This window comes from Pelophylax lessonae (assembly GCF_965119305.1).
Source record: "Pelophylax lessonae genome assembly, chromosome: 3".
Lineage (NCBI taxonomy): Eukaryota > Metazoa > Chordata > Amphibia > Anura > Ranidae > Pelophylax > Pelophylax lessonae.
In genome coordinates, this window is record NC_138770.1 from 606,480,271 (window position 1) to 606,496,063 (window position 15,793).

The following is a 15,793-nucleotide window of genomic DNA, read 5'->3' on the forward strand; positions in this document are numbered from 1 at the left end:
AATGTCAGTTAGGGGACCGATCTGTCGCTGCAATGTCGCAGTCCCGCAAAAAATCACAGATCGCCGCCATTACTAGGAAAAAAAAAACAATAAAAATAACATAAATCTTTCCCGTAGTTAGTAAACGCAATAACTTTTGCGCAAACCAAATAAAATACGCTTATTGAGATTTTTTTTACCAAAAATATGGAGCAGAAAACAAATTGGCCTACAATGTTAAAAAATTTTGATTTTTACATTTTTTTTGAGAATTTCATATAAAAGAATGTGAAAATGTTTTTATTTTTTCAAAATTGTCGCTCTTTTTTTGTTTATAGCGCAAAAAATAAAAATCGCACAGGTGATCAAATACCATCAAAAGAAAGCTCTATTTGTGGGTAAAAAAGGACGTCAAATTTGTTTGGGTACAGCGTCGCATGACCGCACAATTGTCTGTTAAAATCACGCAGTGCCCAATTGCAAAATAGGACCTGGTCATTGAGCAGCCAAATCCTCCGGTCTGAAAGTGGTTAAGGAGCGCCGAACATAAATTATTGGAAACGGGAGGGACCCCCCCGCAACATAATTGGGATGTGTCCTTTCCAGCCTCAGCAGCGTCGTCCCTTTTTCCAGAATTGTCGCTGGCACGCCCTTTCTCTTGTCTAAAATGCGAACGAGGGAATGATTTCCTCCGCAGCCTGAATATTCGTGTTTGAAGCTGCAGGCACTTCCAAAACGACACATTCCTTCATTAAACTGCCAACAAATCCTTCTAGGGGCCGGCGATCCAGAGGTGGAGGCACCGTCGACACCCCCCCCCCCCAGGAAAAAACGTACCCCCAGCCCTGGAAGAAGCCTTCAACTGCATGCAGAGGCTAATATATTTGTGATCCCAGTGTATGGGGGGGGGGATGGTTTTTCGTTGACAAAAACTATTTGTCATAGCGGATCCATACCAGCCCCCTGTATACCCTGTGAGCCTCACTAATGGCTTCTAATTAGAAAAACAGGGCCGAACAGTTCTCCAGTGCTTTTTCCACGATCACGCTAACAAAAATTGCAAATGCTTGCAACCAATTTGCAAACGTCGGAGGAATAAGCCGATACCTCCTCTTCTCCTCATTTTCCTTTTGGCTTTTGTCCGGTCTAACACGATCCAAGTTAAATTTGGAGCAAGGAAAATATTTTCACATACTCACTCTTCCAGAGTTTTTTGCAAACTTCAGCTTTAGGGTGTGCCCCCAACGGTCTCTCGAAGCATATATATACCTCACATTTTGCAGAATCAGCTAACCGCACCTTTTCCACTTCCTTGTCTCCATCCTTCCAAGTCTCAGCGGTGATCGCTACAGCTGCCACGATGTCCTCGTTTGTTTGTGTGCCCACGAATACCGCTGCTGACGTCAAAGAGGGAGCTCTTGAAGAGGCACAAATGCCCTCGGAAAACGTCTCCCTTTCTTGACGGGAGCCTACGGCAATACTGGGGGGGGACTCCCTTGTCACCCCTGCTTCCAATCTCTGCAGCAAGTCCTGAAGACTATTCCAGAGGCCCCTGCCAACCTGACCTGAACCCACCACCTGCTCTTAGGCCCCCCCAACACAACAGAAGAAAAACAAGACAAATCAGAAACAGTACACTCATCAGGGTGCACTGGGCAGGAAGCCATACCAGCCGTCATTTGGGATGCCCCTGCTGCCTCCAGAGTCTCCATCTCCAGCTCCCCATCCTCAAAGCTGCTGACTTCCCCCTCAGAGCGGACCTCTGTCTGTCTGTGGAGCTGCTGTCCCCTGCCAGACAACTGACTCCTCATCCTGGACACTGTATGTGCTGCTACTGTGCTGGGGTACCCTGAGGGCTTAAGAACTGGCCGCAGCAGCTCTGTCTCCCTCTGAAGATGTCATCAGCGCTTCTCTGGCAGCCCGCACAGGCCCCCCTCGACCACCGGGCTCCCCCAGCAGAGGAGCCGAATATCCCATGGCGCTGTTCTCCCACAGAATGAGGGGCACCGGCTGCTCCCAGAGACAGGCCGGAGCCCGCTTTGCATACTCTCCCCCGCCGAGCTGACATGCCGACCGGGTCTTTGCCTGCAGTGCCAGCCGCCCGCACCTGGGTCTGGACTACAGATGAGGAGACTGCAGCATGGTGAGCTTCTCTCTCCTGTGGGCTCTGCCTTGGATGGGGATTCCTCCCAGGACCACTACCCCCACAGTAGCAGGCAATTGCTTAGCAGGTAGGCCTGGAGGGTCATCTGGGCTAAGGCGCACCCGGGGGCCAAGACTTCCTAGCTTGTGTGGTGGCAGGACCCGGCAAAGGGGGGTCCTGCCTGCGGTGTCCCCCACCGCTTTTGTATGAACCCAGGCATGTCATAGTGACTTCAGCCTGGGTTCACACAGGAATGCTGCGGGAAACTGCATGCGATTCTGACAGAAACTGCACCACAAGTATCGGTACGTGTACTTGCCGATGAAAAAAACAGTATTGGTGCAACCCTAGTGCCAACATAAAATAACAATTAAACCCTAAGGCCTCATTCACACTGGTGTACCGATCTATATACCTTTTTTTTTTTTTTTTAAGGGCCGATTTTATCTGCATTAGATGCACAATATATCTGCCAGAATAGACAGGGGTTTTTTATACTTATTCAACAGACATAACAACACACATTAATTGGATATTTACCAAACAAAAAGAGATCAAATAAGAAAAGTTCATTGTTAGGCCTCATTCACATGAGCATAAGCCCATGCCAAGGGCTGTTTCTACCAGAATGGGATGGACAAGTGTTTTGTGCACCCAGTGCAGGCAATGACACCAGTGCTTTTGAAGTATGTTTTTGTAGCCATCTTGTTATTCAATTTAAAAATGGTAAGATCCAAATAATTAATTTCTGTGTTGTTAATACTAGCCGTAAAAGAAATGTGGTATTTATTATTATTCATATGTTCAATAAAATTCAGTAATGTATGCTGTGATCCTTCCCAAATAATGAAAATATCATCAATATATTGTTTAAAACCTTTCAACTGGGGGTGTGGGTTATTAAAAATATACTCTGCTTCCCACTTATTCATAAAAATATTAGCCACCGTAGGTGCATATTTTGCCCCCATTGCGACGCCTTTGATTTGCTTATAAAAATTCTTTGAGTGCCAAAAATAATTATTGCACATAGCCATCTCTAAAATCTCTAATAAAAAATCTATTTGTAAAGGAGGTAATTTCTTATCTTCCTTTAAGGCCCACTTTACTGCTGCTAAGGCGTCCTTTTGTCTAATTTTAAAAGATGTTTGTAAGTAAGTTTCTTTTTGCAATACATTTTTAAGTGAACGTACTTCACTATGGATGGCCTTTTATTTCCTATGAGGGGACTCGGGATGCAATAAGGACCACCATCCAGGATCTCTCCTACAACATTGTGGATTCCAGGCTGACAGAAAGAGGCTGTGACTACACTGCTGGATTTACATTGAATGACTTATATCAAACAAAATTGTGGTAAGTAGATAACCACAAGGGGAGTACCCCAGTTTATATACACAGTGAAGCACAGAAGCACTTTATCTGCACCTGATGGACACTTGTTTGATTTTATGGACTTTATGATTTAACATTATTCTCAGTATAATTTTCTGCTTTGTCTTGCAAGATTTTGCACATTTTTGCACATTTGCATAACTTTTCAATTGGTTGAATGGTAAGATTAATCTATTTAATAAATAGCAGCGCTGCAATATTAGGTTTATAACATTTTAAAGGCACCAGCACTTTAACTTGCAGCAAGCAGCTATTGATTGCACAGGCACTTTTTTATTTAATTTATTTATTTATATATATATGCACAGCACTTACCATAGGCGTGAGGATATACTGTTATACATTTAGATAAACTTTAACCCTTACAATTGCATTTGTTGCAAGCAATGCTAAATGTGCTCACAATGGATGAAAATGTTGGATTGTGAATGGCCAAGCCATGAAAGAGCACAGATTACCTGTCAGTGACTTCTTATGTAGAAGGTTCTGTGTCAGAGGTCTACCTGTATTTTGTCTGCACAGCAAAGAAGTTGATTCCATAAATTTAATAGAAAAACACAGAGGAAGATACTCACTCCAGAGCTGGGGGAGTTCATTCTCATCTTCATCCGGTACTCCTCCAATTTAGATACAAGCTGTCTCTGGTTGGTGACTGGTCGGTACACCCTGCTCTTTGCTGTTGAGCTAGTCTCTAAAAAGTCTACAAACTGAACTGGCTCTTTCATCAGCTTCTCTTTTGACCAGGTAATCTACAACAAATAAAAGTGCAAATGACAATTACAGAAAGAACCCCCCACCACGCTACGTTCAGCCTTATAAACTGCAAAGAATTGCATGACACCATTTTTTTTTTTTTTCATTTTATCAGTAGCATGCATGACACAATTTTAAAAGATTCCAATCAATAAAGTAAATTTAACAAGATTAAAGTGGATCTTTAAGTTTAAAGTGGTTGTAAACGTTCGATTTAAAAAGAAAACACAACAAACATGCCTATACTTACTTGCTCTGTGCAATGCTTTTGCACACAGCAGCCCCAATCCTCTTCTTCTGGGTTCCCCCACCGGCTCTCCAGGCCCCTCTTCAAAAAGATGCTTTCAATGGGGGCACCTGTACGGGCTCGCTCTCGAGTCCTGCTGCTGTGTTCACTGACACAGACAGCGGGACTCGGCCCTATCCCCCGTGATTGACAGAAGTGGGGGCCAATGGCTCCTGCTGCTATCAATCTGTCCAATGAGGAGAGCGACATCGGATGGAGCCGCTGCGCTCGTGCACATTGCTGGCTCAGACCTGGCTCAGGTAAGAAAATGGGGGGGGGGGGGGGTCTGGGGAGGGGGAGCTGCAGCACAGAAGGTTTTTCACCTTAATGCATAGGATGCATTAAGGGGGAAAAACCTTACATTTTTACAACCACTTTAAATCAGCTAAATATGTGTATCAAACCCCACAGCATGCTGTAGAGAAGGAACCTTGCTCTCTGTGTGGAAGGAGTGGTCTATCTGCAGAGGTTGGTCATGCCCCTTACTGAGTCAGAGCTAGAGCTGGTCTGCAAGACCTCTGTAGAGAGAGTATCTCTTTTACACAGAAAACCCTTTTCTATTGGGGCTAGGCTTTTTTAAGAAAAACTATAACACATATTGCACACATTTTCATTTTAATGTACCTGGGATGTATTTTGCTGATTTAAACTGAAAGTTCCTCTGGGGGTTGAGGAAAACTTGTACTGAGAAAAATATGAGAGCTGTCATTGCTGACCTAGGCTTCTAAAGATTCTAGTAGTCCGACCTAGCCACTGGATTGTACTGATCCAGTGGCTTTAAAGCCTTTTGAGTCACTGAGCTGGAACAGATCAGGAGAACATGCATGGAGATCTGGAGTTTTGAGCTCATTCCGATATAACTTGTCAGATGTTTGTTGTAGGTTAATGACGTAAAGTTGAGATTGAGACAGCCAGGCAACTGGCATTTTTAGAAGGTTGTCAGCAATGGCATCTCATATATTTCTCCTAGTACAAGTTTCTATCACCTTTAGTAGGCTAGGAGAGAGTAGTATTCCTCTCTCCAGGACTTGAAGCAATATTGCATGAAATAAAATGTTAAATGGATCTCACTATGAGGCTCCCTATATATTTTGTCTAATTTACCATTGGCCGTCCTTGGAGTGCACTAAAGGGGACCCTGTGCCCGGGAGCAGCGCGAGGACCAGCTATATTGCTTCAAGTCCTGGAGAGAGGAATTCCACCTTTTATAAGCCTGTATGATCCCCCTACCGTAAGGTTAGAGGGGATCCAACATATCTGGTGAGCCTCCTGACAAACTCCCTTGAGCACTGGTGACCCCTTATGAACATCCTTATCACGGTCTCCCCTTTTGCTTCCTGCTTGGATCATTAACATTTGGGAATTTTGGACATACCTTTATTTCTATATGTATGGTTCACACCCCATATAGATAAATTAGTTGTGGACATTATTTATATATTGATTATCCCAATTTTTATTGTATCTATACCTTTATTGGTTGGTTGTAATATTTTGGTATTATTACATTTAGTTAGTTGTATGTACAATCTTTGAGGTGGTATTACATACACATATACTTATAGACTATTGTTAAGCGCACTAAACGTGGGAGATTACTCCTTCTTTCTTCCTATACACCATTTAGTTACAGTTACACCAGTAAGTTAATACAGGAAGTTACAAGGACTGTAATATGGAACTATATTCTTTAAGTGCCGGTTCACATTTCTGCGATGACAGAGATCGCATGTAATTCGGAGCGCACTGCTCCTAAAATTACATGCGATCTCTGTGCGGTGCAAATTCAGCCATACAGTTTGTATGGCTGAATTTGCACCGCAATCGCACCAAACTTGCACAGGACCCTTTTTTTGGTCCGCAGCAGAATCGGATCGCATAGTGGTTCACACCAGTGTGATCCGATTCTGTGCGAACTTTCAGATCGCACTGCGAAATGCGATCTGATCTGGGGGTGTCGTTAACTTTTAATTGACACCCCCAGCGTATCGCATATGGCAGTGTGAACTGCCAGGGGTGCGGATGCGATGCGGGAATACACTGTATATTCGCAGCGTTCCAGCATCGCAGAAATGTGAACTGGCACTTAAAGGTGTAATGAATATGTAAACTATTGTTTGAATGAATTATTAACGTGATGAAGGTTTGTTACGTTGGGTACTTTTGTGTTTATGAAGATACCTGAACATAACTCTGCACAATTTAGGCATATCCACTACACCTCTTCCCAGATTGTTCTTTTTTACCTTAAAATAATTGTGCAGTTCATCTGACACACACTGATAGAAGCACTCTCTGTCTTCTTGATCCACAAGGCGATCGTAAAAAACACGTGTAGCTTCATGAACAAGTAGCTGGGCTGCCATTTCCTTTGTCACAATAACTGATTCGCTCGCCTGCAGCAACCCTTGGAGGACCTGTTGGAGTTTGATTGCAGTGATACAAGAAGATTACATTACTTTGTTTGTAAACTAACCACAGATCAAAATTGATGATAAAACTTGGAAACATGACAGTGTCATCACAATAAGGGATTTTGCAATTGGGCCTGCTGAGCCTGTTTAGGATAATTGCAGCCATATTTCCTTCACCCAGGCATCCCAGATACAGCATACAGCTATCATTAACACAAGTGCAGTGAATGTGCTAATGCAAAAATAGCAAAATGTCTTTTTTTTGCATGCATGCCCTGCTGCCTGGGCAGAGGAAATACAGCTGCATTTATGCTGAATGAGCTCAGCTAGCCCGAATGGAAGAACCCTATCCCTACTGTGTTTCAATGGAGAAAATCAATGTGATGTGATATCCAGTTAAAGTGGATGTAAACCCCAATCATGAAATCTGACCTAGACACATAGATCTGTAGTGTTTACCCATCTCTCTCCAAAGCCCTAAGTCCCATATTTTTCTACAGCTCAGTTCCCTATGTTATCAGCATTATAACTTCTGACAGGCTCTCCGACACAGGATATAAAAGCAGCTGGAAATTCATGTCAGGGAAGGGACTTAGAGACAGATAAGTAGAGAGAGTGTCTATTCACAGCACAGCTCTGCATGTTACTTCCTTCCTCTGCCTATGTGGAGGTGGGGGGTGGGACGGTGTGCCTTTCCTCCAATCAGCTCACACACAGTGTATGCCTAGACTCCCCTCCCACTGCTGAAACAGGAGGAAAAATTTGTAAAACGATATGTACTTTCTAAAGAACATAGAAAGCTGAAGACAGCAGATATACATGTGAAACTTTTGTAGGGAGATTTGTCTCATCTCTGCGTATCGTCTGAGGCTGCTCACTTCACTGGGTATATGTGTGGGTTTACATCTACTTCAAGGCTGCCTGAAACTTATTTAACTAAAAATTGAACCTTTGCTTTACTCTTGCAGCTCCCAGCTCATATACTAATTTTCTTGTCAGTCCCCTGTTGCTCGAGGGAGTGAACAGTTGGCGTATAAAAGCTGACTAAAAGCTAAAACAACTACCTCCTGCTTCCATGTGACATTACTCAGGGAATGAGCGGCATTTACCAAGGAAAAGCCTGGCATGTGGAAGAACATAGAATAAGGCCGTTCCATAAGTCCCATAACTGGAAATACCAAGAATGTTACTTTGCTTTCCTTGGTGAACAGAGTAGCTTGAAGCAAAGGGAAGTTAAATAAAGGTAGTTGTTGGTGCAAGCATCAAAGGGAACCTTCTGCTTTGCCTTGCATATGCAAAGCACAGATTCAATTCAAGTATAAGATCATCTGTCCAGAAAAAAAAATTAAAAAGTGAGCTAACAGTATACATCCACCCCCCGCCCCCACCCCGATCCCTGCTGTACTTTAGTCAGGTTGAAAAAAGACACAAGTACTGTACATCTAGCTCAACCAATAAAAAAAAAAAAAAAACAATAAAAAAAAAAACCACAATCATACAAGCCCATATACACAATCCTATACCCACAGTTGATCCAGATAAAGGCAAAAAACCCCAGCAAAGCATGATCAAATTTGTTACAGCAGGGGAAAAAATTCCTTCCTGATCCCCCGAGAGCCAACCAGATATTCCCTGGATCAACTTTACCTATAAATGTCAGTACCCATTTATATTATGTACACCTAGGGAAGAATCCAGGCCTTTTTTAACGACTTCTGGACCGGAAGGATTTGCCCCTTTATGACTAGGCCATTTTTTGCGATTCAGCACTGCGTTATTTAACGGATTGCGCGGTCTTGCGGCATTGTATCTAAATACAATTGATGTCCTTTTTTTCCCCACAAATAGAGCTTTCTTTTGGTGGTATTTGATCACCTGTGTAATTTTTATTTTATGCGCTATAAACAAAAAAATAGCGACATTTCTGAAAAAAAACAAAACAAAAAAAAAAACAATATTTTTCACATTCTGCTATATAACATTCCCGATAAAAAAAAATTTTAAACCAAAAATTTTCATCATTTTAAGCCACTTTGTATTCTGCTACATATTTTTGGTAAACAAAATCGCAATAAGTGTACTTTGATTGGTTTGCACAAACGTTTTTGTGTTTACAAACTAGGGGAAAGATTTGTGTCATTTTTATTTATTTATTTATTTTTTTACTAGTAATGGCCGCCTTCCTGCGATATTTAGCACAGGTCGGACCCCTAACTGACATTTTTGACACTTTTGGGGGGACCAGTGACATTACTACAGTAATCAGTGCTAAAAATATGCACTGTTACTCTAATAATGACACTGGCAGGGAAGGGGTTAACCTAGGGGTGATCAAAAGGTTAGATGTTATGGGCTTGTGAAATTAGCACAGAGACCTGTGTTCCTATTTAGAAGGATCATAGGCGCTCTGTGATCATTTCATTGAGAACAACGGTGGGCTGTGTTTACAACAGGTGACCGGGGGTTCTCTCTCAGCTGGGAGCGATCGTGGGTGTCCGGCGGCAATCGATGCGGTCGTTCCCGTGCATCGGCATCCCCGCTGCCTATTGGGGTGTGCTCGTCACCCAGAACCGCTCCCTCGAGCCGATGTACCTCTACGTCAGTTCGCGCAGCCAAGCCAGCCTGTCGCAGTAAATTTGCGGCGGGCGGTCAGCAAGCGGTTAAAGCAATATACTGAGCTCGCTAGAACCACCTCTGGAGGGAGTCTATTCCACATTTTCACAGCTCTTACTGTGAAGAAACCTTTCCATATCTGGAGATGAAATCTCTTTTCTTCTAGACATAAAAAGTGCCCCCTTGTCCTCTGTGATGACCTTAAAGTGAATAACTCCACGCCAAGTTCACTATAAAGACCCCTTATGTATTTATACATGTTGATCATATCCCCTCTCAATCTCCTCTTCTCAAGAGGGAATAAATTCAGTTCCTCTAGTGTTTCCTCATAGCTGAGCTCCTCCATGCCTCTCGTCAGTTTGGTTGCCCTTCTCTGCACTTTCTCCAGTTCCCCGATATCCTTTTTGAGAACTGGTGCCCAAAACTGAACTGCATATTTCAGGTAAAGTCTTACTAATGATTTGTACAGGAGCAAAATCATAACTCTCTCTCTCTCTGCAGTCCATCCCTCTCTTAATACAAGAAAGGTTTTTGCACGCTTTAGAAACTGCAGCATTGCATTGCAAGCTATTATTAAGTATATGATCTACCAAAACCCCCAGATCCTTCTCTACTGTGAATTCCCCCAGTTGCCGTTACCTTATGTCTGTGGGTGAAGAGATGTCAGAATTCACGCAGCTGTCTGGGGATTGGAAATCTCTGATCTTCTCCCTCTTCTTTCTGCAGTGCTTCAGGGACAGATCAGAGTGATCCTGATTGGTCACAGCCACAGAGCATTACATATCACCCACGGAGGTAAGTACAACTGAGATCAGAGGGGGTGGGATTGAGGGCGTATGGTGTTAGTTCGCCTTTTCATTTTACTTAAAAGGTGAACTAACCCTTTAAAGTATGTCTAAAGAATACACTAATTTGTTTTGTATATCTTGGATAGAGTAAATAATGGTTAAAACCAACATCAGATTTCTACTAACATTTTGTGCAATTTCAGAGATTTCCCTTCACTTCCTGTACTGTAGACTCATCAGGAAGTTAGAAAAGTTCTCAGCAAAGTGAGGAAATTCTCCTCTTAGAAAGTTCTCACCAGAAAAAGTGTCATCATTGGAAGATTTTCCCTTTTTTTCCACTTCTGGAGACAATTCAAAATTCTGCCTTTCTCCCTAACTTCTTGAACCAGTGAGGCCATCAGAAAAAAATAGAAAGTTTAAATCTCACTAATGGGGGATACAGAAATAACTAAAAACAAAAAAGAAAAGTTTTGCCTTTGGATACACTTTAAGCAAGAACTCCAAAGGGTCCTGTATTTAGGCTATTTTTGGGCAGTAGGAAAGTAAACTGGCCCTGTAATATGAATATTTGTGGGACAGTAGAAAAGTAGACGATTACCTTAAACAGGTCCCTGAGATTGAAGGTGTAATGACACTTAGTGGGGGTGGGTAACAAGCTCTGACACGTCTTGTAATAGATGGCGATTGCACAGGATGACAGTAACTCTCTGCACTTCTGGATGTCCGCTAAAAAGTTCTGGTTCAGCAGAAATGAACCCAGCTGTACCTGAAAGAAGAGAAGTACATGCATTAAAATACGTTTCCACAGTTGAGTTGAAAACAAGCTATTGCAATAAAGTCCAATTTCTGGTTATTTTTGGGATTTCAGTTCTTTTAATCATGAAGACTCAGGTGTAGGTGTTATTTAGGTTGGTTAGTACACAAATGCAGACTGCCTAGATTCCCCCACTTAGTAACACCCATTAAGGCATTTGAACTTTGCATAACTCCTCCAAAGAATTGAATCACTGCTCGGATCTGTCCTCAGATCTCTGCAGCACTGTGAACTTAAAGAACTCAACCCTGAGCACTTCTGGTTCACAGCTGTCGAAATCCAGGCTAGGAAGTTGGGTGTACAGCAGATCGAGCACAATCCTGTGCTTGCCTGGCTGGAGCAGATGGCAGGTAACACATTAGGGGGTACTTTCGATTTTTGGCATTTCACGAGTGCAGGCGCGTGCAGTTTTGAGGCTGGCACATTTAGTTACTAATTTTCCTCTTTTTAACCTTCAAGGCCTCTGCCTTTAGAAAATATATAATTTTCTGGGGGTATAGCTAAAAAACGCAGATTTTAACATGTGAAAATGCAAATGCAAAACAAAAACTGGCTGATGTTGATGAGGCAGAAAATGAGGAACCAGCAAAGGAAAAATATAAGCAGATTAAACTTCATCTTTAAAACCCAACTTTGGGTTAGAAAAAAATTTACCCATGCAGTGGGGCTGTGCCTGCACTGCATGGGTTAACTGCTAGTTTTTGTCTAGGGGACTGGAGAATGGAGACATACACTTACCTAATCCTCTGATCCTTCCCGCACAAGACCGGTCCCTGTGGCTCCTGCTTCCCACCACCTCCCGGTACAGCAGTCTAGTGCGGTAGATTGCTCCTTAAGTTATCGCATCCATAGACTTGCTCTGGACATGAGGACATCAGGAACAGTCCACTGCTGGATCGTGGGGGAGCGCCGTTTGCAGGTGGATTGGAGGTTTGGGTGAGTATAAGCTTTCTCCAATCCCTTAGACAAAAATGACCAGTTGACCCGTGCAGTGCGGGCACAGCCCGACTGCATGGGAAAACCTTTTTATTGCCCAGAGTTGGGTTTTATGGAGAAAAATTGCAAAATAATAACAGAAGAGTATCTGTCATCCTTCTTGGGTTTTATTCATTCTCTTTATTATGGCATATATTGGGCATATTTCTATAATGAAGAATCTATGTTTGACTGATCATTTGCAGTTTATTTGTTCAGGATCCAGTTGGATGTTTCACCATATTTATAATGTGTTTTTACCTTCAGGTTCACTAGATCGATTCACATTTATTACAGTTTACTTTTCAGGACTTCCTGTTCTTGAATGGAAAATGTATGTCTCCTCCTGCTCACACATGTTCGCTTATCACTCCACACACTTGCTGAAAATAAGGTTTTTGGCCAAAAATCCTCATTTAGCATTTTCATTCTCCACCCCCTTTAGATGTTACAGCTAATGTTAATCTGCTGTGAGAATTCAGACAAATAGAAGTGCTACTTTTAAATAAAACCTGAAGAAATGAGTAGACTCAATTCAATACTAGCACCCAGACTGTCATACTAACCCAGTCGCTCCAATATTTTCTGACCTGGAAAAAGTACAGAGATAAAAGATTTTCTCTTTTCTTTGATTCGTTATTGTTGCAAATTTGTTTCAGGTGTTCGACTCCAGGTCTATTGAAATTGACAGCCAGGCAATCAAAATTTTCAGAAAGAAGTCAATGGTAGCCAACATATTTCTTTTTTATGACATGTGTACATAAAATGACTCTGTCATTACTAAAATATTTTTAAAAAGGCACCGCATAAGGATAATACATAGTAGTCTCACTGCTGGTGACTGTGATATTGGTTCTATTGCAGTGCTGGATATATCTGATGCTTGTGCCCCCCCCCCCCCCCCAATGCATTGTGATCCCACCCACTAGCCCCTACTTCACTACTGTGTTCCTGCAGAGCTGTATAGCTATGGTGGCCAGTGGGTGGAACCACACTGCACAGATCCTTCAATTGGTGTAGCTCTGCAAGACAGTGACCGGGAGTGGTAAGTGACCAGGTCTGGTAAGTATTAATCCTGATCTTTTCAAGGAGAGTTTTTTTTTTTTTTATACTTTTACTCATTTTTTTTTTTTTTTTTTTTAACAAACTAGCCACTTTAATAAACATGGCCACAAGATGTCAGCAAAGCATCATAAAAAAATAACTGAAGTTAAAAAAAAATATATATATATATATATATATATTGGATTACACTGTTCCAGGCAAAAAAGTACCGAATAAAGAGATGAGAGTACAAAACAACATTGGATTGTGGCTGATAGAGATTTCATGGTCCAGCTACTGAATGACCTCTCGAATGAAAGATTATGTCACAAACATGCGCATCCACATGAGGCTTGTGCCTATAAAGGGAAGTACTATGCAGACTTCCTCTTCCTCCCTTCATTTGATATCATTGCAGGTTATACTCTTATGCATGTTTTAATAGTACCCATTTGGATATTATCACTTCTTTGTCGTATTCATTATCTTGCATTTTTTTACTATACTGAATGACCGAATGGATGTATGCTTTAAACTGCAAAAGCTGATGTTAAGGAACGGCTATTTTTCCAGTTTTGACAGATTTTCCAACTTTGACCAATGTCAGTAAGTATGCACCATATCTGTGGGATCCCTGTGGAAGATGAAAATCAAGTTAGCAGACACCCCTACTACAGTGATCTCCACTAGCTATCAGGTCCTGTGTTGAGCAATTGCCCTGCTGCATTGTGAACACAGGAGGCCGCTCGCTTGGCACAGGCGCCAGTCAGGGAACACTTTGCAGATTCTCAATGAATGCAAAGCGCGCCATTCTGAACAAGGTGAAGAGGTGATGCGGTGACATCACAATCTTTACCTCATCCAATCAAAGAATAATACTAAAATTCAAAGTGTTCTCTAAATGGCATTTGTACCCCATGTGCTCACTAAGCAGCAGGGCAGCTGCTTGGCACAGATTCTGGAAGCTAGTGGAGATCACTGTAGTAGCGGTGTCTATTACAGTAATTTCCAGCTTTCATGGGGATCCCAAAGGTATGGAACATACTTACTTACATTGGTCCAATACCTAAACTTTAGCTTTAGTTCATTTACAAGTTGTTGAACTACAATAATCAAATACCACCATAACTATCATACATAATCATTTTAAAAGAAGATTCTTCAGATATATTTGATTACAAAGAGTGGTTCTCAGCATGGCTTCCTGTGACTTGTATAACTGATTGACACATATTTACAGTACCATAGATTTTTTTTTTATATTAAATTAGGTTATGGGGGTTGTATAGGCTTAGTGTAGGAACTGCATAAACGACTAACCTATCTGTTTTATCCTAAAGTTTTGTCAGATCACAGCTACAGTATTTTATAATAACTAATAAAGCCGTAAAATGTTTAGGTTACTTTAGGTGGATGACTATATAAGCCTTTTTCGATTTATTCCCTTTATGAAAGCATCAGTCTCCACCATTTTTGTTGAAATGATTATACAGTATACTGATAGATCTGTATCCCATATATCGTATACACATCTGTTGACAATGCAAATGTTACATTAATGGATTATTCAGTAGAATTTTCTCTGATGGCACAAAAAAGCATAGTTACACTGAAAGTAAAGATGTCCCCACACAGTACCACCTCTTTACCACAGACCTCAGTCCTCAAGGTTGACCACTAGCAATATCCAACTAGGAATAATGAGGAATAACTATAACTGCAGAACATCATGGCCAGGCACCTTGCACCTTCAGTGTATTAATGCAGAGAGTGGCAATCATTTCATCATAACAAGAGAAGACTGAGGAGGAAAAGGTCCCAGCACATCAGACAACTGGCCAGAAGACATCACAAGAGGATACACATAATAAAAAAAGCATAATTAAAAGCAAAAAAAAAAAAAATCAGTGGCTCCAAGGGGGAGGGTAGCCACTGGTGGTACCCCGGAATTGGGTTGTCAGTGTTCCACATTCAAACCCTGCATGCATTCTGTATTACCACCCATGTCTATAGGAGTTTCATCACTGCTAAAACTGATAAAATGATTGCTATACACCACAGGTGTCAAACACAAGGCCCGCGGGCCGAATGCGGCCCCCCAGGCCATTTCATGTGGCCCTCGCACTTCTCCTGCAGCTGCAGCACCCCCCTTTGTCTCTGCCCCCACATTGTCTCAGTAGTCGGCAACAGAGGGGACAGAACTCATTTGCCAGATCAGTGCTTCTCTGTGTAGCTGCATAAAAGCTCATCTTTGCCCCCCCCCCTTCGCAGCAGTCCGTAGCTGAGAGGAGGGCAGAACTCCTTCAGATCCTGCACCTCTCTGTGCAACCGCAACACCACCTTGTCTCTGCCTCTCCTGGTCTCAGCATTCAGCAGACTCTGGAAGCTCACTCCAGGATGTAAGGGGGTGCAATGTGATGTAAGGAAGGGTGGGTGACTCTTGACTTCTGATGATGAGGGGGCTCTTGACATCTCATGTAAGGGTGTAAGGGGGCGTGGGGTGCTCTGGACATCTAATCTTACAGATATAACCGGCCCTTTGAGGGCATCCATAATGCTGATGTGGCCCCACGATGAAATTGAGTTTGA

The 15,793-nt window shown here is 42.3% G+C and overlaps 1 protein-coding gene across 1 annotated transcript in view; it reads right to left on the minus strand.

The window, feature by feature from the left end:
* Positions 1-15,793, minus strand: part of DNAH14 (dynein axonemal heavy chain 14) — a gene marked incomplete at its 3' end in the record, with an annotated part of 442,814 nt that overhangs the window by 106,162 nt on the left and 320,859 nt on the right. The window contains exons 51-53 of the mRNA XM_082252323.1: positions 10,970-11,137; positions 6,803-6,973; positions 4,093-4,266 (exon numbers count right to left, since the gene is read on the minus strand). Of these exons, the coding sequence (XP_082108449.1) occupies positions 4,093-4,266; positions 6,803-6,973; positions 10,970-11,137 (513 nt within the window). The remainder of the gene's footprint in view (positions 1-4,092; positions 4,267-6,802; positions 6,974-10,969; positions 11,138-15,793) is intronic.